Below are 20,596 nucleotides of genomic sequence, written 5' to 3'. Positions count from 1 at the left end.
TGTTAAATCATTGAAAGCAGTACCATGGTCTTGAGGCCAAACACGATCTTCATGTGTTTGATGGCAGCCACCAGTCTGGGCTGAAGCTGATAAGTCGCTTGCAGAAAGTCCATCACTCTCTCAAAGTGCTCCATGTCCCGGGTCTTCACGATGGAGAAGACCTGGGCGGAGGCGACTCGCAGCCTCCAGGAGTCTTGGAGGTTCAGAGGCTGGGAGTCCACATCTGGCCAGTTGGAGGGGTCCACCACTGTGAAGAGACAACATGATGACATAATGAAACCGCCTCGTCTCTGTTTAATTTGACCACAGCTGTAAATAATTTTTTTTTTTTTAAAAAAGGCAAGATCTAACATGTTGTGCAGTGACCTGCCAAATATGTTCTTTGTTTACAAATCACAATATTAAAAATATTTTCTACCCGATATCTAAAAGTTATTGCGTTTACTATCAACCGAGAACCAACCTTCTTGTATATCCATCATCTTGTGAGCCCAAACATGCTCAATGATCCACACCGGTAACTTTTGGAAAGCTCTGCAAACATCCATCCTGCAGCTCTCCACCGTCCATCAGGTGCTCGGTGACGCTCAGCCGGGAATCAGCCCGCCGGACCCCCCTTTGAACCCGCCTCGATCATGAACGGGACCGAAACCAACCACCGGTCCGCCCAGCTGGACATGTACCAGCAAGTTGGAAGACGTGCGGCGCTGAACGCTGAATTTTTTTTTTTTTTTTTAACTTTTATTTTGAAATTGACTGTCACGTGACGTTGTTACCCTGGAAGTGGTTGTACGTCACCGTGAACCTTTCTTCGCCTGACCTCACCTTCCTCGATATGCGGTCCCTTTTCAGTTAGCACGGGCCCATTACTGTCAGGTAACGGAAAATATTATGTCATTAAAAAAAAAAAAAAAATGCAAATACTACGTCTTGGTAGTCGCGGCACATTTTTAAATTCAACGTGCTAACGATTTAGCTTCGTAGCTTGCGGTAGCCGTCGAGTGGGCGCGCATGTTTCGGCTCACCGCGATACCCCGGCGGGGCGGTGTTTGTTTGACGTACCGCGTGCCTATTCTTTTTAAAAAAAAAAAAAAAAAAAAAAATGGGGGAGCGGGAAGAATATTGAACATAACTGCATGACTATGATTCATCCAGTAACATAAACAAATGAAAGGACTCTGCTGCTAATATGAAAAAAAAATAATAATAATAAAAAAAAATCGACTAAATGATAAAAAATAATAATAATAATTCAAATTGCTGACAGCCGATTACCGCCATCTTTGTTTTGATTCGGAAACCGAAGTGCAACTTGGGAAATGAGTTTGAAATCTTTTTATTTTTTTTTGTGTGTTATCCAGATGATTCATTGAAATGTCTAACCAAATGAACTAAATGTTCTCCCTGTTCTGTTCTGTTCTGCCTGACGTCCCTGCCGGCCTCCTCCCAGCTGCAGCTGCACCATGACCTCATCGGCGTCTCTGCTCCGGCTCTCCTGGAGGGGGTTCAGACTTTGTGCATCGGCGGGCCGTCGCTCCGGCGTCCTCGCTTTGACCTCTGCGACAGCGTCCCCCACCCGTCTTCCGCACATCCGCCGTCACTCCAGCGGCGTCAAAGTGCGCTCCTACCTTCAGTTCGTGAAACGCAAGGTCATAGCCCCTCCCAGCCCCCCGTACGGCCACGTGTGCCAGGTGGGGGACCCGGTGCTGCGTTCGCACGCCGCCGCCGTCGACCCCGCGGCCGTGACGGGCCTCGAGATCCGGCGGGTCATCGAGACTATGGTGAAAGTGATGCGGAAGATGGAGTGCGTGGGGCTCAGCGCGCCCCAGGTCGGGGTGCCGCTCCGCATCCTGGCGCTGGAATATCCGCAGAAGATGTTGGACGAGGCGTCGCCGGCGTCCAGGGAGGCCCGCGGCCTCTCCGTCCAGCCCCTGAGGATCTTCATCAACCCCCGGCTGAGGGTGCTGGACGGACGGACGCTGCTCTTTCAGGAGGCCTGCGAGAGCATCTCGGGCTTCTCCGCCACGGTCCCCCGCTTCCTGTCCGTGGAAGTTTCCGGTACGCTTGTTTACGGCTTAATCCTAAATATCCTGTTCGTATGACGGTAAAATTCGACTTTGTGATTGACTCAAAACATGATTTTAGGTTGTTGTTTTTTTTAAAAAGGGCATTTCTGTGTTGTTGTTGTTGTTGTTTTTTTTTTAATCCTGCAGGTCTGAATGAAAAGGGGCAAGCGGTCACATGGGAGGCCAGCGGCTGGCCAGCTCGGATCCTCCAGCACGAGATGGACCACCTGGACGGCGTCTTGTACATCGACCGCATGGACAGCAAGACCTTCATCAACATCGACTGGCAAGCGCACAACGAATAGAGGATCCTCACTGCCGACCACAAAACCGCGACGCTGGTGCTACGAGATGATTTAAGCACCGCTGTGCGGTTGAACGCTCCTTACGCTTGCCGAATCCTTCCCGTGAGAAACTTTCCTGTTATGAAAGAAGCCGTTTGTGGTTCTGGTTAAAGTAAGAGCTCAGTTTCGGGACCATCGAGAACCGAGTCAACTGAATGTTAAAACCCCTAAATTATGTCTTTTGAGGTGGCGGCTGATCTACGCTTGACACATAAAGAGGGGAATTTGTCTGCCGCTGTCCCGGTGAAGACGTCCGGGACATGACGAGACCCGACAGGTGGCTCCAACAGCTGGAACGCGGATGTGGGTTAAATTATTGGAACTGGAATTTTCTGAAATAAATCAAAACGGACGGAAGCCATTAATATTAATGTAACGCGTGTTTCGTTTGAGTTTTCATGTTAAATATTACAACAAATAAACGTACATACTTTGTCGCGCTCGTTTTTGAAGGAAACCTCGGCAGTTAAAACATTTCGCAGCCTTGAGAGACTTCGTACATCTCAGCTGGAGCGCACTGCTCCGGTTCTCGGGTTAACTTGATGGGTGTGTTGGATTACGCGCATCCTGATTTCATACATCATGATGTCACGCATCTCGATGTTGCCGCTCCCCAGCAGATCATTTGAATGTTAATTCGTATACACGAGAGATTTTGATCACCGATTTTACTGCTGATGACAAACGGGACACCTACGCCGTCTTCACATCGAAAATGGGAAAAAAAAAAAAAAAGTCCCGAGACTTATTTTTCATTTTGCAGATAAACTTTGACTCGAGATTCTCTCCCTCTCAATGTCAAATAAAAACTCAAACAAATACGTGAAACTACTTTGTTTTGAGGCCGAAATGATTGTTAGTCATTTTGTTGAAAAGTCAAAGCACTGAAAATTTTAAGCTTTCAAAAAAATGTCAACTCGACTTCGATGAAAATCCAATTTATCTACCAAACAATGAATTGGATTAGTAAAGAAAACATAAATAAAAGCACCAACTCGGCTAAAAAACGTTTAAAATACTTTTTTTTTTTTTTTCAAAAAAAAGGGGGAATGAATAGATTTGACGTGAAGCAATAAAATATCAAATGTGTCGACTAGTCCTCCGCACATTATAAATTCTACCCCGTAACTCCACTGACCAAACTAATTAAAGCTCATGCATCATAAAACACACATTTACCAAAGATAAGTTGTGTAATGACCCTTTATACTGTCGTTTGTGTGCAGACAACAATCAACAATGTGCTTCACAAAAGATTTACAGAGCCGTGAACCAGGATCACAAACTGTGATCACAGCCGAATGTCAGCGGTGCAAAGTATTTTTAAAAGTGGTGAGTAATATGGCCACTTAGAGGGAATCAACAGATGGCACCATGAAAAGAGACTCTGACCTAAACAGAAGAATTAGAGCTCATTTAATCCTCCAGTTCAGTCAAGGCAGCGTTTGAATTTCTGTATCCCCCCCCCCCAAAAAAAAAAATAATAAAAAGTATTGTTTTCAGTTTGCAGATTTAAGGCACTGGGATTTTACTAAATGTGCCTCATTTAGTGCAAAACTCTTCCCAATACAAAAACAAACAAAACAAATCACACGGACGACGACTGGTCGAACGTTTGGCCGCAGCCGCACGTGACGGGATTTCTGTACCAGCAGTCGATGCAATACTCTTTCCCGCAATATCTGCAGAGAACCAGAGGCTTTCTGGAGCACCGCTTCCCGCAGGAGCACACGCCCAGCGGTCTGATGTCATGGTTTCTTTGGCAGAAGTCGGCGTGACTGCAGGAGCCGGAGTGGAAGACGCCGCAGCTGAAGCACAGGACCCGCGGGTCGAGCCTGGTGAGGTCGCAGCACTCGTGGAATTTGATCGGATGAAGCGACGGACTCGTCGATTTGGGGGGCACGTCGGCGGGGACGGCGGCGGCGTCACGCAGCGTTAGGGAGAACATGGCTGCGCTGCTGCTGCCGCCGCCGCCGCCGAGAGACGAGGACGCGTCGACCCTGACCTTCCGCGGCGACTCCGTTTTCTTCTCGCTCGTGCCGAACTCCACCCTGTGACCCCGCGTGAGGCAGAGGTCGAAGGCGTCGCAGTTGATGTTGTGCACGGCGTTGCAGTTGATGCAGCGCCTCAGGCTGAGATTAGACGAGCGGAGGCAGCCGCAGAAGCGATCGGCCTCCGGCTCGCTCTGGCACATCGCCGCCGCTTCCGCCTGCAGACTGCGCGACTGCGAGTCCGTGTTCTCGGACCTGGACTCTCCGCAGGGACGCCGGCCGCACCGCCGGCCGGCCGAGGAGCCCCCGCCGGTTTCCGGCTCCGGCGGGGAGGACGGGGACGCCGCGCCGTTGCCGTGCGTCTTGACGGCAGCAGGGGGCGACGCTCTGCTTTGAGCCGCCCAGGATAAAGAGCGGGGGCTCTCGTCATCGCAGACCGCCGCCTCCCTCTGGCCCCCGTTTACCTGCTCGTCTCCGTAGAGACGCTCGTCTCCGTACAGATCCACTTCTCCGTCGAACGGCTCCATCAGCGGCTGGTCGGCTCCCAGGGATTTCTTGGTGTTGTCCAGGGCGACCTGTCGGGACGCAGGAACAATCACTGCAAACTTCTGCTGCTGTGTTTCAGGTTTATCTGAGATCGAATCACAATCCTTTTTTTTTGTTTTTTTGTTAAAGACTGAAATGCCAAGTTTCTGCTGCAACTTTCCCAGCAGAACATTTAGAGGAGGAACTGAAGGAACAAAGGTCTGAATGAAGTTCGAGGTTCAACAGCTGGAAAAAAAAATCCTGTTTGAGGGGAAACGCATTCTGAAATTTCAGATTTGATCTGCTCTGAGAACACCACCATTTTTTTTTTGTCTTTTTTTTTTTTGTCTTTGTTCCAAACGAAAACAAAAATAAAACGCGTAAACTTTAGAAACCAATAACAAAGTTCAGGGCCCTTAAATAAGACGAGTAACTAAACCCAGCAATGGGAGTTATTTATGTCTGCGTGTTATTTGAGATCCTCAAACCTCAATGACTCATAAGTGGTTCGGTCAGATTTCTGTGAAATAAATCCAAAGTAAACAGGATTTCTTTTTCAAAAGGACACGCGGCTATTTACGCGCTTCGCTCAGTAAATCTGCACGACTCCATCCTTCCTTCGGCATCTGAAAATCACAGATAAAAACATTGCCGTCTAAGTTTGGTGAATCTGACTCGACACTTTTGTGTGAAAGAGCCCGACAGAAAGAAAATGTTGGATTAGAATACAAAAAAATCTTGCTGAGTGAAAATATTTGAGCACAAAACTCTTGTTTTCTGCTGCAGAACTAATCAGATGTAAATATCTAACATGTCTGGAACATTAAGTTTATGCACATTTCTCCAAACTTCGATCTGGGTAGTAATCTTTTCGACTGCTGGTTCCGGCTCAACTGGATCGGACTCTACTCGCTTTTTTGTTGTTGTTGTTTTCTATTGTGCAAAAAGTTGTGGATGGTACCCGGTACTATTTCTGGGATCACCTCCATCAAGGTTCCACATGAGCAGAGCCGATACTTTTATTCCGAGTCAGAATCAGAATTCACTTCACTGTCATCACGTATGTCAAGAGGCGTGCCATCAGCCACGTTACGATCTCAGCGACGATGGTAAAGTATATTTAAAAGCTTTGCGCAATCACTGGCAGCTTCCAGTCATGTCATCGCAAAAGCAGAAAGCACCCCATCGTCAACAACAGACAAAATACACAACTCACCCCACGAAGGACTGCTCGACACCCGTCACACCTACCTGCAGGCTGCTCCCGTCCCGCCTCTCCCTCACCACGCTCAGCTCCCACGGGGCGTCCCCGGCGTGCTTCCCCAGAGCCGTCAGAAGCAGGCGACACTCGCAGCGGGCCGCGAAGAAGGCACACGACAAGCGGAGGAGGTCGTCCAGGGAGGCGGGACCGACTCCGGCCGACTGCAGGCGAAGCTGCTCGGGCCGGGACGGGCTGGGCTTGTACCCCAGCAGGCTGAACAGGCTCTCGATCTGCGGCGTCGACAGGGCCGGGGTGATGTAGTGGGTGAACGTACCGGAGTACACCTGGGACACAAAAGGAGAGAATCGTTTTACTTTCTGGACAGAAATGGAACCAGATTTGATCATTCCGGCTTTTTTTGCTTTTTTTTCACCCACCTTGATGACTTTGTACTCCTCCCTCCAGGGACCCAGGTACAGGTTCAGTGCCGCTTGCTCCAGGACCTCAAAGGCTTTCGCCAGGCCCTTCAGCCCTCCTCTGGCTGTGCCTCGCCTCCTGCAGTCTGCTCCTGCTGCTGCTCCTGCTGCGCCTGCTGCTGCTGCTGCAGCCTTTAGCGACTCCTCCATCACCCTCAGTGGATCCAGACCGAGGCGGTGCGTCTCCCCAGCGTCTCCGTCCGTCAGGAGCTCCTCCACCTGCTTCCACAGCTCCTCGTCTGTGCACGCCAGGCAGGAGCCCCGCCCCACAATCTGTTGCTCCAAACTGTAGTCGTAGGCGTTCACTAGATCTCTGGTTCTCTGCCAGGAGACGCTCATCTCTTTTCATTCATTAAAAGAAGAAAAAGAAAAATGTGTCAATGAAGATCAAACTGTTTAAAAAAAAAAAAAAAATCAAGTTTTAAATGGAAAGCCAGATGAGATTCAGTAAGAGAATAATAATAACTACCGGTTTCCAGTAATTTATATGTATACGCACATCTTTCTATCAGGGCTTACCAAACAGGCATTGCAAACACTTTTTTTTTTGATTTACAATCATTTCATTTTTTTCTAGTAAAATATAGTGTCAGCTTCCTCAAAAAAAAGTTTCAAATCATTCAATTCAATAACGGAAATCCCCTTTGATCGGCATCACTTCCTGAGTCATAACACTAAAAGTGTACCGCACACTTCTACCGTTTAACGTAAAGCCTGGCAGGACCCACCAAAAACATGCAGACGTCTATCAAATACGGTTTATTTGTAGAATGTGTCTCTATTTTCATGATTTTAATCAATTGATGTGAACAATAACAACTTCAATTTATCATTAACGGTGATTTTTTTTTTCTCTCTCTCTCTTACGTTTTTAGTCGCACAAAATTAAAGCAATAGCTCCAATTTCACTGGGATTTTTCAGGATTTGTAGTTTGTAACGGATCTAATGGATGACATGTTTTGTAACAGAACTGCTTCAGAAATCAACTGATTTGTTGAATCCGGACATTTTGGGGTTTTACACATTTTATTCACCTTTTCGACTCTTTTCTACCGGAAATGTCGAAAGGAGTTGAAAATCTGGTTCACTACAATTTAATAAGGAATGCACTCCAACCAGACTCCATGATCATTTTCACACATTTAACAGTGCGGTAAAGACTGTTGACTGCTTTGCGAGCTTTAAAGCAGCACAGACATTTGGAAAAGAAACTATAAACATTCAAAGAAATCCACAACAATCCTGATAATAACTCAATTTATTTCACTTCATTTCTTCTATTGCTTTTGAATTAATTAACCATATTTATGTTCTTAATCTCTGAGTGTGTAATAGTTCATCAGCTTGTGCACCCTTCACTGTGTGAGCACCAACAGAGTTTAGATCAATAAAAAAATAAATACACATTACAAATACACCAATAAATTATAGTGTCTGTGTATTGGGAGTTTCTCATATGGCTGCAAACACACTGAAGAAACTGTGGTCACTGTTAATATTAAATATTAATACTTTTAGCAGCATTAAATATTACAAACAGCACTAGAAAAGCTTCTCCTCAAACACGTTTACAACCGAAAACGAAACCTTGACATGGATGTAAAAATGTTACTTTCGAAATATGTAAATTGTAAAGTAATGACCGCTAATGGTCATGAAGTTAATGAACATCAGTCAGAAAAAAAAAATTAGTCATCAATAACATGCTGACATTAGTATTATTTTAGGCTGTTTTAAAAGTAACTAACGTTTTTGTTTTTTTTAACGTCGATAAATTACAAACCAAATCCTTCCTCAATATTGAGCGAATTTAAAACTCGCTTTTCTGCCTTGAACGAGTCATTCTTGAAATGTCACTCAAAACTATTTCAGAAATGTGGAAGTCGTTTTTCACTTCGGCCGATCTACAAAGTGAACTTTTAGGATGCAGTTTTACTCGAGGGCCAAACTTACTGTAAGAAATACACGAGGAAGGAAGTACCCGGGAAGAAAATGGAAATTACCTCAAAAAAAATAAAATAAATAAAGTTGTAATTTTCATACGAAGACCGCTTTCGTTTTGCTCTGGACATACGCCGAATTAAAAAGCATGTCCACGTTGACATAGAAAACGTTGTGTTTTGGGTTAAAGAGGGTGGTGGTGTCGCGCCGACACGCGACGACGCACGATTTAAAGATTTTTGAACGGAAGTCTCGGTCCGAGAAAAAAAAAAAAAAAAAAAAAGGGGGGACCGGCGGAGCTAAGCTAACGTTAAACCTCGTTTATAAGGTGTATAACAGCCCTGATTTTGGACTAAAAACGTCAACTTCGGTGGACACGCATCGGAGACACACGCGGACTCACCTGCGGCTGGTTACCTGTTCAGATAACTGACTAATAAACATCAAACATTTCCGGCCACACGGGCGTCTTCGCTCGATTGTCCGGGTTAAAGTAAACATTGTCACGTGGCACCGGGTTTTCCCAGCTCTCGACGGGGGGGGGGGGAGGAGGGGAGGAAAGGGGTGGGGGTGCGCTTGGTTTGTGACGTCGGGACGGGCCGCGGGGGAGGAGAGCTCTCTCCTGTGGTGACGAGATGACTTGGAAATTAAAACGCTGGATAGAAAAATTAACTGATATCTTGGGAAAAAAAAAAAAAAAAAAAAAAAGGGGGGGAAAATAGGCGAGAAATTAATTGTGTTAAGAAATTAATCGATAAAAATCACCGAATTGGCTGGGTGGTATTTCCTCCACTAGATGGCAGCATTTCACCGGTTTCCAACACCTCTGCATGAGGACTTGACACGCTTCACCTTTGTGACGACACTCACTGACATAATGCTTCCTCTTCAGCATGCTTTAATAGTTTTCCAGGTCTGGTTTCTTTTTTTTTTTTATAATTAATTTAAGAATAAAACTGATTTAATGAAGCTTGTTGTTCTGTGATTGTACCTGAAGGCATGTCAAATGTCTTTTCTTTGTTTTTGCTCCTTTTCTATCTGCAGTAGATTTCTGAGAAAAATCTGCACGATGTGTAACAAAGCCAAATGTTTTAGCTTGAAGGACAAATCTGATATTTACCCACCTGTGATGTACAGTACTGCATTTTCAAGGCTGTATTAGCAATAAAAAAACAGTCAAGACCCGAGACCCCCTCGATGAACCAGGATCCTCCGGTTCACACCATAATTTCTGTGTCAAATGCTGAGTTTATTTCTTGGAAAGTTGTGTTTTGTCAAATTTCTTTACTTTTTTTTTTATGTACGTCAAGGATTTACCATACAGATGAGCTCAAGCGAGGTGGTTTTAGTCCTTCGAAAGAGAAATGTAAGGTTGAAAACAGCTCTTATTTTCATTTTCAATACTTTTCATTTCCTCTGAAAATGATCTTCGTTGTTTAGTGTTAGAATAGTAAAGTAGTTCAAATGCTTATGATTGTTCATTAAAGATGAAGTAAACATAACGTTTGAGCAACAGTCAAAGCCTATTATGGAGAAAAAAGATCATATTTAATTTATTTAAAGATTTTTGTTTTGCTTTATTTATTTATTTTTTTAATTGGAGCTTAATCGGCCATGTCCTTACAACTAAATGTCCACTCTCAACCCTGACTTTAACATAAACCTGATTTTTAATCAGAATACAGCTCCTTGAAGAAACGGACAAAATGTCTAAACATTCCCAAAAAGTCCTCAATCCTCAGGTCTAAAACTCAAACCGGTCCCTACCGAGATAGCCAGACAAGTATACACCCACCCACTCTGCCTCTGTTTTTTTTTTTAGACCCCGGGTGAAGACAGCTGGGAGCCTCTTTTGTTGACCTGCGGGCGTGGCCTCAGTGACACCGGGAGAAGGGCGGAACTCTGGCCCTTGATTTTAGTTTAAAGCGCACTGGTTCGCCCAAGATGCTCTGCAGAAGTCTGCGGCTTCACTTTCAGTGCACTCAGAGTAACATCCTCCATCCTTCATCCTCTAGCAGGTCTGTGCAGCTGCCGTCGGAATGTCAAACTCGGACAGGGTTGTGTTAGTTCTGGGAGGAGCGGGGACGGTTGGCTCTGGGATTGTTAAAGGTCTGCTGGATAAAGGTAAGCTGCCTCTTGGAGATACAATGAAAACCGCCTCCACCGCTATGAGGACATTCACCGGGAAAATATTGGTTACTGTTTGAATCAGAAGGACGATGCTGGATTTTCTGTTTACTCGTTACATCTAAATAAATATGGACAGTCAGTTTTACGCACGGGTGTCCGTGACATGGATTTTACGCATGAAGGAATTCCATCAAAATAAACTGAATTATAGACACTTTCTAGGTATTTTGTATGTGTTTGTATACTTCACAAGTCTTTCTGGTTTTGATTTGTCAAACAATTAGTTATCAATCAGATGTTAAAGGTGCGTCTGCGTGCGTAAAACTGGCAAAAGCCCCTGTTTTCGGACCTCATCTACGTGCTTCACAGACCGACGAAGCCGGTAAATCGCACAAACTGCGCCAACATTTGGGTGCTTAATGTGCCAATTAATCTGCCGAGTCAGAAATAGGTTTTGGCTTTGAATAAAATAAAACCATGCGGTTCACAACACACATTTATAGTCAATTAACCATGTCAATTAAATATGCCAACATATTGTGGCAAAGTTATAATTACAAATATATTTTAGAGGCAAGACTCTGTTCATGTCCAGATAAATTCATTTTAAATGATAAAGTTTGCAAAAATTTAACATTTTTATGATGAATCACAAGAGTAAATATGTAAAAAATATGTGTAAAATATCAAGAATTTATATTCTGACCTTTAAGTAATAATAAAAATGTATCTTTCCCAATATGAGCATGATGTTTCTTAGAATAATCCTTTAGACAACTTTTTTTGGGGGGGGGGTTTATAATAATTGAGATTCCCAACATCCCATAAACTCTGACATAAATCAATCTGAACTCTGGATTCAGATTCTGCAGCACTTCCCATCATCATAATCAACAAAATTACAGTTTACGGTCAGAGGTAGATGAGTGTAATTTCAGGTTTTGGTCAGATCTTCATCCCGGTTTGAAGGCTGTTTTGGTCTGAGCTGAACTCTGTTTTGGGTAATTTATTGTTCCTCCGCTGCTGGGAAGGACGACGTCCTGATGACAGTTTACTGGTTGCATGTCCAAAGCTTCGTTGTTTGAACTGAGCAGAAAGTTACCATCTGCTGATCGGCCACTTTTTTATCCCTCTGATGACCCTGATAAACAGATTAAGGATTGATGCAGGTCTATTGGAGAACGCTCACTTTCACGTGAGAGGGATTAGAGATGCTGTTTCTGTATTAAAGGTGCTGCTTTTGTCTGTCGACGTTACAGATTAATGCGAGTGTGTGTGTGTGTGTGTGTGTGTGTGGAGGTTTTAGAGTCGCGGTGATCTCCAGGGACAACAGCCGACTGGAGAGACTCAAATCGTTTGTCTCCCCCAACACGAAGGATAACCTCATCACTATAGTGGGGAATGTGGGTAAGTTGGGTCAAACATCCCTCCGTTCATCGAGAAGGCTGTCCATCATCTGTCTTTCTATCAAACTACTGAACACACCACATGTGCAGGCATGTCACCACATTGTTTGACATTATAATTACAGATTCCTCCCTGAAAGTCTCCTGGTATTTGAAGATCCAGAGACTTCTCAAGTTCTGCTAATAGAGATTTACATTGTGTGTGATAGGAGTTTGTATCATTCTCATGGCAACATACAACATCATGGCTGCAAGGAAAATAATCTCTAAAAGTCCCTGGGGGCTGCAAAGTTCATGCCACAAATACAGATTTGACTTAATTAGTTTTAGTAAGAGTAAAACAAGCATAAGCAGTTCTGAGGTGCTGGACTTTGGCAGAGCAGTGCTTTGAATTAAATGCTGACATCAGCACGCTACTTCAAGAAATCCCATGCAACAGTTAGGTGAGGTGCAATTTAATCACTAACTGGATTACTTTCAGAGGCAATTTTAAAATGATAATAATAACATTTGTATTAAAGGCACACTCTGGACAACAAAATGCATAGTAGACAAATATAGGCAACACGTAGAAAGAAAATAAAAGAAGGCATAAAAATAATTCCTATGTTGTCAGGTTCCTGCTCTTATATAGCCCCCATAATAGGAACCTGAAAAAGATGTTCCCCAGCTTTGTATTCTAAGTATATCACGTGGCCTGTTGCGGGTTAAAGTTGAACTGAGGAAGACAGATTCTCTCCTGAAGCATCGTACGGTGTGCAAACGTACGTGGTGAGCCTATTATCGGCTGAATACCCGTATCCGAGTGTCTAACAATTTAATTTGAAAAAACTGGATAAATTTGAAAAACAACTTTCCCACTGAGACATCTAAATAATCTGTGAGCAAAACAGTATACATGAAACACCGGGTCAGTTTTCATGTTTAGGCACCAGAAAGGCAGAAAAAAAACTCGTAAACGGATTCGTTTGACCTCCATTAAACATCACAAAAGTTTCCACCCCTAAATAACAATAAGCAAATTCACTTTTTAGTTTATTGGACTGCCATTACATAAGCTCTCGTTAATCACTGTATCAACATAATTTATAGACTATAAAAGCAATTTCTAGCCTTTTCTGTGATGTTTTAACATCATAGTTTTAGCTTTTTTTTTTCTGATGACATGTCAGTAATATATTCCATAAAACACAGCTCTCCTATGATGTGTTGATATCCTGAAGTTAAGTTTGATTTATTGTACAAAAAAATATTTAATCTGAGCTCACTGCAGTAAACCTATTAACCTGTGGATGTACGATCATTTGGTACATCTAGACCAAAAAATATCAGCTTCCATCAAAAACTGTCAATGAGATCCTTCAATAAACCGTACGAGTCCAATCTCACTCTCACCCGAGTGCCTGCGACTGTTTCAGGGTCGGAGGGGGAGGCGGAGCAGGCCAAGCAGGCCCTGCTGAAGGAGGTGGGGAGGGTGACCGACATCGTTTCCTCTCTGGGCTTCAGCTGGTGGCAGGGAGGACCCCCACACACCCAGACCCTCAAAGACCTGAACTGGGTCAGCACACACAACAGACACACAACAGACACCTGCGACTCCAACACACGAGACAGATGGTTACTGATTAAATATGGAATTTTCTTTGCCTTCAAGTATTTATTACTTTGTTGTTGTTGTTGTTGTTTTTTACTGGTGGTTGTTCATCTTAGTAGCAGTAACCACGTTCACGTCACGTCTGAATGTCAGTGCAGATGATTCATCTCCTCTCCCGTCAACTCCGCAGGTAATGGAGACGTTGCTTTTCAGCACGTTTGTCTCATGGAAGGCCTTCTTCCCGCTGGTGAGAGACGACTCGGACGGCACATACACCTTCATCACCGGTGAGTCCTGCAGCCATTTCAGTCCACTGACAGCTCAATATCGATACCCAAATGAACCACTGCTTGTTTTTTCTGCGTACAGAAGATAAATTGAGCCTTGAGGAAAACTTTATGACAAAACAGATTTGTCGGCGTTTTAATCCCGAAAACATTCACCAAACAGATCGAAGCACGAGATGTTTTTCACTATTTTTAACTGTAGCGTGCTGAAGAAGAGCCGTTTCCTCTCGTGAACTCGACTGCTGTTTGATTTTTATTCATCCTGAAGCCAAAAACAAAAATGTCTTTTTCTTTTGTTTGTGTTCAGCAAAATAACTGCCACACCATTTTTTTTAACATTCCCCATCAAAGTTGAGCACGTTATCAAACTGCATATTTCCACAAAGAGCCGACACACAGCAGCATTTATTTGATAGGTTGCTCAGTTTGTAAAACAATCTGATAATCGTACGAAACACTGCCAGCTGCTCGGAGCCCAAAGTGACACCTTCACAATGCTTGTTTTGTTAAACCAGCAGTTTAAACCTCAAAACTCGTAACAACCAAATTAAAACTATTAAAACAATTTAAAGGAAAAGAAGCAAATCTTCACATTTCAGAAGTTGCAGTCATGAAATTTGGGGTATTTTTTGCAAGAAAAGTAGTTTGCATGATTATCAAAGTTGTCAATTAAGTAAAATGTTTCAGCTCTACTTACATTTACTGTTGAGAAGTTACATTTATTTGAAAAAGCATTAGATTTTATGAGCTCTTAAAATCTTTTATATTGTAAAGTAACTAAAGATGATGCAGCAGTTATAAAAAATAAAAAAAAATACAAGATTTCCTACTGACGAGTGCAGTAGTACAACGTATATGGTGAAGTATAAAAAAGAATATAACAAAAAAATACTCAAGTATGTATGTTAAGTGTAAGTACCTCAAAAATATACTTTAGTAAAGTACTTCCATGAGTAATTTTTCTTCACATGACATGCTTCAATTACTGATAGGTTCATCATAACAAAGACTCCTTTTAAATGATAAGAACTCAATTGATCCGTATCAGCGTTCATTTTTTTAATGATTTTTTTTATATCACTTTTCGGAGTATGACCTTTTTCTGAACCGACATGCCTCAAGTTACTTCTCACTGTGAGGCAACTGCTCTAACACCACTGTATCATACTGATTTTTATTTTTGTTTGAGTTTTGTATTGTTGTTGACCTTTGGTTTGGTATTAGTATGACCGCATGTACAAACCCGAACCTGTGTGGTTTACCCTTAGAGGGATTCGCTCTCCGTGAACCATGTGGCTTACCCTTACAAAAACTTTCGCCGGGAGAGATGTGTACCAACTTTCATGAGTTTTTGAATATGATAAAGCCCCCAAAAATGCAGTTGCTTACGGAGAATAATAAGAATCGCTTGAATAACAGTAGGGCTTTCGCACCATTGGCGCTCGGGCCCTAATAAAAGTCCATTGATGTGTGTTAATGGAGTGTTTTGCTCCTCTGTGCCACAGGAGGTGCTGGAGAGAAGCTGCTGATGCCTGGCACGGGCTTCCTGACGGTGGGAGCTGCCAGCACTCTGGCCTTCTGCCAGGTGCTGCGAGAGGAGTACCCCGAGGTGCCTTGCAAACTCAACCAGGTGAGACACTAAAGGGATTGCGCAGCAGGACTCCAGTTAACAAAGCACACAGTGGAGTGGAGTGGAGTCACGTGGACTTTGACTGAAGACAAAATCGAGTCAACTTGCGACTGGACATGAACCTTAACGACCGGCCGTCTATGAAAACGGACGGGTCGTCTCCGGGTCCTATAAAGTGAAGCACAAGTGCTTTAAAGTGCGATACCACTGGTGTCCACTAGGGGCTGTCGCCAGAAAACTATTTGCTCCAATAGACTCCACTCCCTCTGATCGGTGTTCTAGTGGTCCATATGAAAATAATTTCAGAATTAAGATAGGGCATCAACCATGCAATTAGTGGAGGACCCACTGTACTCCCCACGGTGGTCACAACATTCATCCAGTTGTCTTATTTCTCTCAAACCTTCCCTCCTGACAGGTGAAGATCAACACCGGCGTAGCCCCTCCAGAACGAATGGCACCAGGCTTCCTGAATCACCTGGACCTGGGCGAGGCCGTCGCCGCCCTCATGGAAACACGAATCACCTCCCACACTGTTTTCACCGTCAACAGCCCCGCGGACTTAAAGACTGTCTTTCTGGAGAGGAACCTTTAGACTTGAAAAAAACCCTCCAGCCTCCAGCTCTGCCTTGTTGTCACAATGAAATACTGCTTCTGCTCCTGCACTCTCCAGACACACATTTACCGAGTCTTCGGTTCCTTTGATTTCTTTTCCCACGATTTTGTACAACATCGTTGTATTTTCTTGTGCCTGTCATCGGATGATGAGCAACTGTTTTCACTGCATGGACCGTTGTGTGATATGTCTGTAAAAACACTCACAGCATTTGTAATACTCACCTTTTCATTGTTGTCTGTTTGATCACACAGTTCCGTTCTGGCATCCACATCAGTGGAAGACATTATAACCAATTTAACATTGCGATTTCGCCAACGATCTGTTAATAATGTTTGGTAAAAAGCAGCCCTCTCAAGAGCAGGTTGAGGTTGACGACACGACTGGTCAGACCATGTATCTGTCGACCTGGGATAAAAGATACCCTACGGAGTATTTGACCAGTAGATCCACTGTGGAATAATGTTTAAATGAGCACGCACATGAACAAGCCATTGCACTGATTGACAAGTCGCTTTAACTGCCAAGAAAAGCATCAACGCCCAAGCAAAAGACAAAGACTACGAGGCTGGATCAAAAAGGTCAGAGACTGTTCCCGCTGAGCGTGAACGTCGCTCAGCATCGTGACGTGCACGGAGAAGCTGTAACCTTCGTGAGCAAGTACTCCAAATTTTGCTGCTCGATCAAAATCAGCACCTGAGTTACAGACGTTTTTTGTGAGCGGTGGTCCCGGTGCGTCGTCGATCCCTCCGTGGATATGACGAGAGGGCGCACATCAAATTTTATGTCAAACTCTGAAACTTTTCAACGCAGACCCTTAAAACTGCTTCAGAAAGTCTAAGATGATGAAGCAATTACTCTGGAGAGGAGTTTCGAGTGACAGGTGCAACCAGCTGGGTTTGCTTGAAACTTGCTCAAGTTTCAGGTGTGTAAAGAATCACTGATCACTGCTCACAAAAGCACGTGTAAACCAGGTGCTGGTTTTGATCATGTGACGAAACTTGGGAGTAATTACTCACAGAGGTCTCAGAACTTTCTGATCCACCCTTGTAAATAATGCAAAATTGACAATAATCAATTTGACATGAAGAAATAAATGGCCTTCAATGTATTTGTTGACATGGTTTAATGAGTGAAGGCAGTAAAACAGAGACTTGACGAATTAGAAAACAAACATTTACGACCTTCGACGTTAAGAAACTGAAATATTGCTGAAAAGGAAAAGGAGAGGTGAATTAATTTCACATCTTGTTATCTATACGGAGTTTCGGATTCTTTTAGACCATCAGACAAGCGCTTGGTTTGAAGCACACCGACTCCTTAAAGGCCTCGTTATGCTCCAAAAGAACAAGTTCCTGCAACATGTCGAACACTTCCCAGATTGTGATGTCAGATTGGTGTAGGAGAAGGAGATTTCAGAAACTGTTATGCCGCTTTTCTACCCAACTCTACTTGGCTTGACTCTACTCACCTTTTTTGGTTTCCATTAGGAAAAAGATTGTGGATAGCACCTGGTACCTTTTTTTTTTTTTTTTTTAGCATCACCACCGTCTATGTTCAATACGAGCTAATCCGATACTAAAAGAAGACGCAAGAACACTACAGTCAAAGAGAATCGCAATCAGAATTATCATTGCGTCATCATTGCGTCATCAATGTTTGGGCATTTGTGTCCAAACCCACCATTGTTTACTAGCCAATCTACTACGGTGGCGGCATTGTTGTTGTTTTTTTTTTTACTCACTGGACCATTCGTTGAAGGACAACCCACAAAACCACATTGAGGACATTCCTCTGGTTGGTTGGGATCCAGCTAGTGTGTGTTGCACTGCAGATGACATCACAGTAGTTTCATGCAACGTCGCAATAACAACAAGCTCCTCTCCGAGGGGTCCGATGTGTAGCGGAAAAATAAACTACCTGGTACCAAAGAGCGGGTAGAGTCGAGTCAGGTCGAGCATGCAGTGGGAAAGCGGCTTTAGAAGATCCAACAAGGACTTTGATTGACGCTTACCATTTTTATGGAATTAAGGCAAAGGGCTCTGAGGCGTTAGCGGCATGGCATGATGTCAGAACCAGCCTGATTACAACAGCTTGGTATATTACAGCCACCTCGTAGAGCTTCGAATAGGTTCACGTTAAAGCTTAAAAATACCGCATTTTGCATTCAAACACCAATAAACATGAAATATTTGACTCTATCGATCTTGTGTGTTCTTTCACGTATTGGCCTGGACGCGTCTCTTTAGCAACATCAGGAGCAAAGGGACATTGCTGACCTTGCAACGCGGCTTGATTCAAGATATCATCATGTGATCACAAGGTTACACAATCCATCTTGTCGGGCTTCAAGTTGGGCATTTGTGTCCAAAGTAGAAATGGTTCTGACCAATCAGCAGCTGTGGATTTGAAAACGACATTTACAGGGGTAGCTGAGGCTCGCACGGCAGAGCAGGTCGCCAACTAACCGCAAGGTTGGCGGTTGAACCCTAAGTTGACCACAACGTCGAAAGAGCATCTCCGTCACCGATGGTGTGTGAATGGGTGAATGGGAGGCAAATTGCAAAGCGCTTTGAGACCAGTGAAAAGGCGATACATGCAAGAACTTTTTACAACGATGATCTGATTGGTTGAAGTTAGCCAATGATAGCAGACAGCATCCAATCACGGTGCCGGGTATTTATTTGAAAGGACTCTTTTCCAAACGGTGAAGCGCGTCAGGTTGGGAAACTACAGCGTAAGAATAAAACTAGTACGAACAATACAGAGCAAATAGGTTGATTTGTCACATTTACATCCAGCCTAGCGTGATTCAGCCACAGTTTTTGTTTTGAACTCGTCGGCTGAAAGCTCAATTAGGCCAAATTATAATTAAACCGCAAAGGAGAACCCAATGGGCCCCACTCCCGAAAAGGACAAAAACGGTTCAAATCTACCGGCACAAATGTCTACGTTCGCCCTCCGCGGAGGACGGTCTCATCTCATTGTAATGGGAAAAGAAAACTGGCTTTTGTTTAAGAGAGAACGAGGGGCCACGGCGTGGAAATGTGGGTGAAAGGAGTGAATGAAATGAGAGGAAATGTGGGTGAAACATCGACTTTGATGCCGTAGCGGGAGCAGAAGACAAAGAGCTCTGGTCACCCCTCTGGTCCAGCGTAAAATATCTCAAATATTTCCTGAACTCTGGCTCTCCTACCGGCCAACAATCACATCTCAAAATACAGAAGGTTTTTCTTCTGGGGGGTTTCCTACCGACATCGTCAGCCATCGGGTTGCTTCTTTCCTACTTTCACGTGTTTCGTTACCGCAGAATTCCCAAAAAAGCCATTTTCATTTACATGTTTTTCTGTTGTCTTTTGCCGCGACGTGACCTAACAAAAATTACGGTACTCGAAAACACAACATCTGTGTGCTGTACTGTCCACAATACGTACATGCGAAAAAGTTTGAAGCGACAGAATATCTTTGTCTCGACAAACCACTGGCAACTTGGATAACATCAGACAAACATAGGAAACTTATGGATTTGTGCATGATGGTAAAGTTTGAGGACACTGCAGTTTCCCGGTAGAAAATATAAAATGGGACGGCCTTAAAACCCTGGGAAAAAAAAGAAGGAGTTTTGGCAGGTTGACAACTATTTGATGTACTGTCGTGAAACTTGATGAAGATATCCATTGCTGTTCCGTCGAAGATGGTCTAGATTGTGGAGATTTATCAGAAGCTGCCTTCATGCCATGTTTTTACCCATCTAAAGCCAGAACCGGTCTCAGATAAGCGTTCGTGTGAATTTGAAAGGTATTCAGTGGACAGACGACCGCCAGCTGTCGGAGGGACCATCAACCCAAAGTTCTCGGCTTTCGCCGTCACTGGAAATGTGTTCATTTCCTCTCTTCCACAGCAGCAATGGAGGTTTGTGAGTCCAACACAGATAGCGGCCGACAAATTCGTCTCCGGGCAGGATAAAGGAAGTGGCACGCAGCCCTTCAGGTTATCAATAACGCTCGGACACCGTTTTTAATCATTATAATTGGCAGTAATGAGGATAATTGCACAGACACACACACATCCAGAAGGTAAAAAAAAAAAGGAGGGAGCATCTTTCGATCTATCGCATCTGATAACAAACCAGATGTTTGTAATGTCGGAGGTGACGGTAACGAAGGGGAGGACGAGCGCTTCAACAGTCCAGAGGCGCGTGTCAAATTACTTCTCTGCTTTTGATTAAAACATTGGAGTGGCTGAAACGAGAGGGATTCAAATTTTAAACCAGATGGAAAAAAGACAAAACAATAAAAAACTGCAGGAAAAAAAAAAAAAGCTGAAATCTTAGCAGCGCGTCGCGTCGCAGCGCCTTTCGTGAGAGAGCAGCGAGACTTCAACCAAAG

General features: G+C 43.9%; 3 protein-coding genes across 5 annotated transcripts; 2 read left to right on the top strand and 1 right to left on the bottom strand.

Moving 5' to 3' along the window:
* The first annotated feature begins 782 nt into the window (after positions 1–782).
* Positions 783–2,846, top strand: pdf (peptide deformylase, mitochondrial). 2 transcript variants are annotated; one of them, XM_069714317.1, is made up of 3 exons: positions 783–876; positions 1,451–2,058; positions 2,214–2,846. In XM_069714317.1, the coding sequence occupies exons 2-3, from the start codon at positions 1,464–1,466 to the stop codon at positions 2,369–2,371; spliced, it is 753 nt and encodes a 250-aa protein (XP_069570418.1). In that variant the 5' UTR covers positions 783–876; positions 1,451–1,463; the 3' UTR covers positions 2,372–2,846. The 2 variants fall into 2 exon arrangements, with proteins under 2 accessions (XP_069570418.1, XP_069570419.1); XM_069714318.1 differs by lacking the exon at positions 783–876 and having other exon boundaries at positions 1,247–2,058.
* Positions 2,847–3,595: 749 nt separating this feature from the next.
* On the bottom strand, positions 3,596–9,020 carry spata2l (spermatogenesis associated 2-like). 2 transcript variants are annotated; one of them, XM_069714334.1, is made up of 4 exons: positions 8,949–9,020; positions 6,565–6,944; positions 6,178–6,471; positions 3,596–4,976 (listed from the first exon to the last, which is right to left on the bottom strand). In XM_069714334.1, exons 2-4 carry the CDS (start codon positions 6,940–6,942, stop codon positions 3,999–4,001), a joined length of 1,650 nt encoding a protein of 549 aa, XP_069570435.1. In that variant the 5' UTR covers positions 6,943–6,944; positions 8,949–9,020; the 3' UTR covers positions 3,596–3,998. The 2 variants fall into 2 exon arrangements, with proteins under 2 accessions (XP_069570435.1, XP_069570436.1); XM_069714335.1 differs by having other exon boundaries at positions 8,963–9,011.
* Positions 9,021–10,535: 1,515 nt separating this feature from the next.
* LOC138630176 (uncharacterized) lies at positions 10,536–17,328 on the top strand. Its single transcript, XM_069714346.1, has 6 exons — positions 10,536–10,669; positions 11,975–12,082; positions 13,500–13,639; positions 13,866–13,962; positions 15,468–15,592; positions 16,011–17,328. The coding sequence occupies exons 1-6, from the start codon at positions 10,585–10,587 to the stop codon at positions 16,185–16,187; spliced, it is 732 nt and encodes a 243-aa protein (XP_069570447.1). The 5' UTR covers positions 10,536–10,584; the 3' UTR covers positions 16,188–17,328.
* The last annotated feature ends 3,268 nt before the right edge of the window (positions 17,329–20,596 follow it).

The sequence above is a fragment of the Brachyistius frenatus genome, unplaced genomic scaffold (genome assembly GCF_029030835.1).
Source record: "Brachyistius frenatus isolate BFR_SWC_R1_liver_20210118 unplaced genomic scaffold, ASM2903083v1 Contig_129, whole genome shotgun sequence".
In the NCBI taxonomy this organism is placed as follows: domain Eukaryota; kingdom Metazoa; phylum Chordata; class Actinopteri; family Embiotocidae; genus Brachyistius; species Brachyistius frenatus.
This window is presented reverse-complemented; position numbering and strand designations above follow the sequence as displayed.

Coding starts and splice junctions, on each gene's coding strand:
- pdf (XM_069714317.1), top strand. CDS start 1,464: ATGACCTCATCGGCGTCTCTGCTCCGGCTCTCCTGGAGGGGGTTCAGA. Junction 2,059..2,213: donor CCTGTCCGTGGAAGTTTCCG/GTACGCTTGTTT, acceptor TTAATCCTGCAG/GTCTGAATGAAAAGGGGCAA.
- spata2l (XM_069714334.1), bottom strand. CDS start 6,942: ATGAGCGTCTCCTGGCAGAGAACCAGAGATCTAGTGAACGCCTACGAC. Junction 6,472..6,564: donor AGGAGTACAAAGTCATCAAG/GTGGGTGAAAAA, acceptor TTTGTGTCCCAG/GTGTACTCCGGTACGTTCAC. Junction 4,977..6,177: donor GGGACGGGAGCAGCCTGCAG/GTAGGTGTGACG, acceptor GCGTCCCGACAG/GTCGCCCTGGACAACACCAA.
- LOC138630176 (XM_069714346.1), top strand. CDS start 10,585: ATGTCAAACTCGGACAGGGTTGTGTTAGTTCTGGGAGGAGCGGGGACG. Junction 12,083..13,499: donor CACTATAGTGGGGAATGTGG/GTAAGTTGGGTC, acceptor CGACTGTTTCAG/GGTCGGAGGGGGAGGCGGAG. Junction 13,963..15,467: donor CACATACACCTTCATCACCG/GTGAGTCCTGCA, acceptor TCTGTGCCACAG/GAGGTGCTGGAGAGAAGCTG.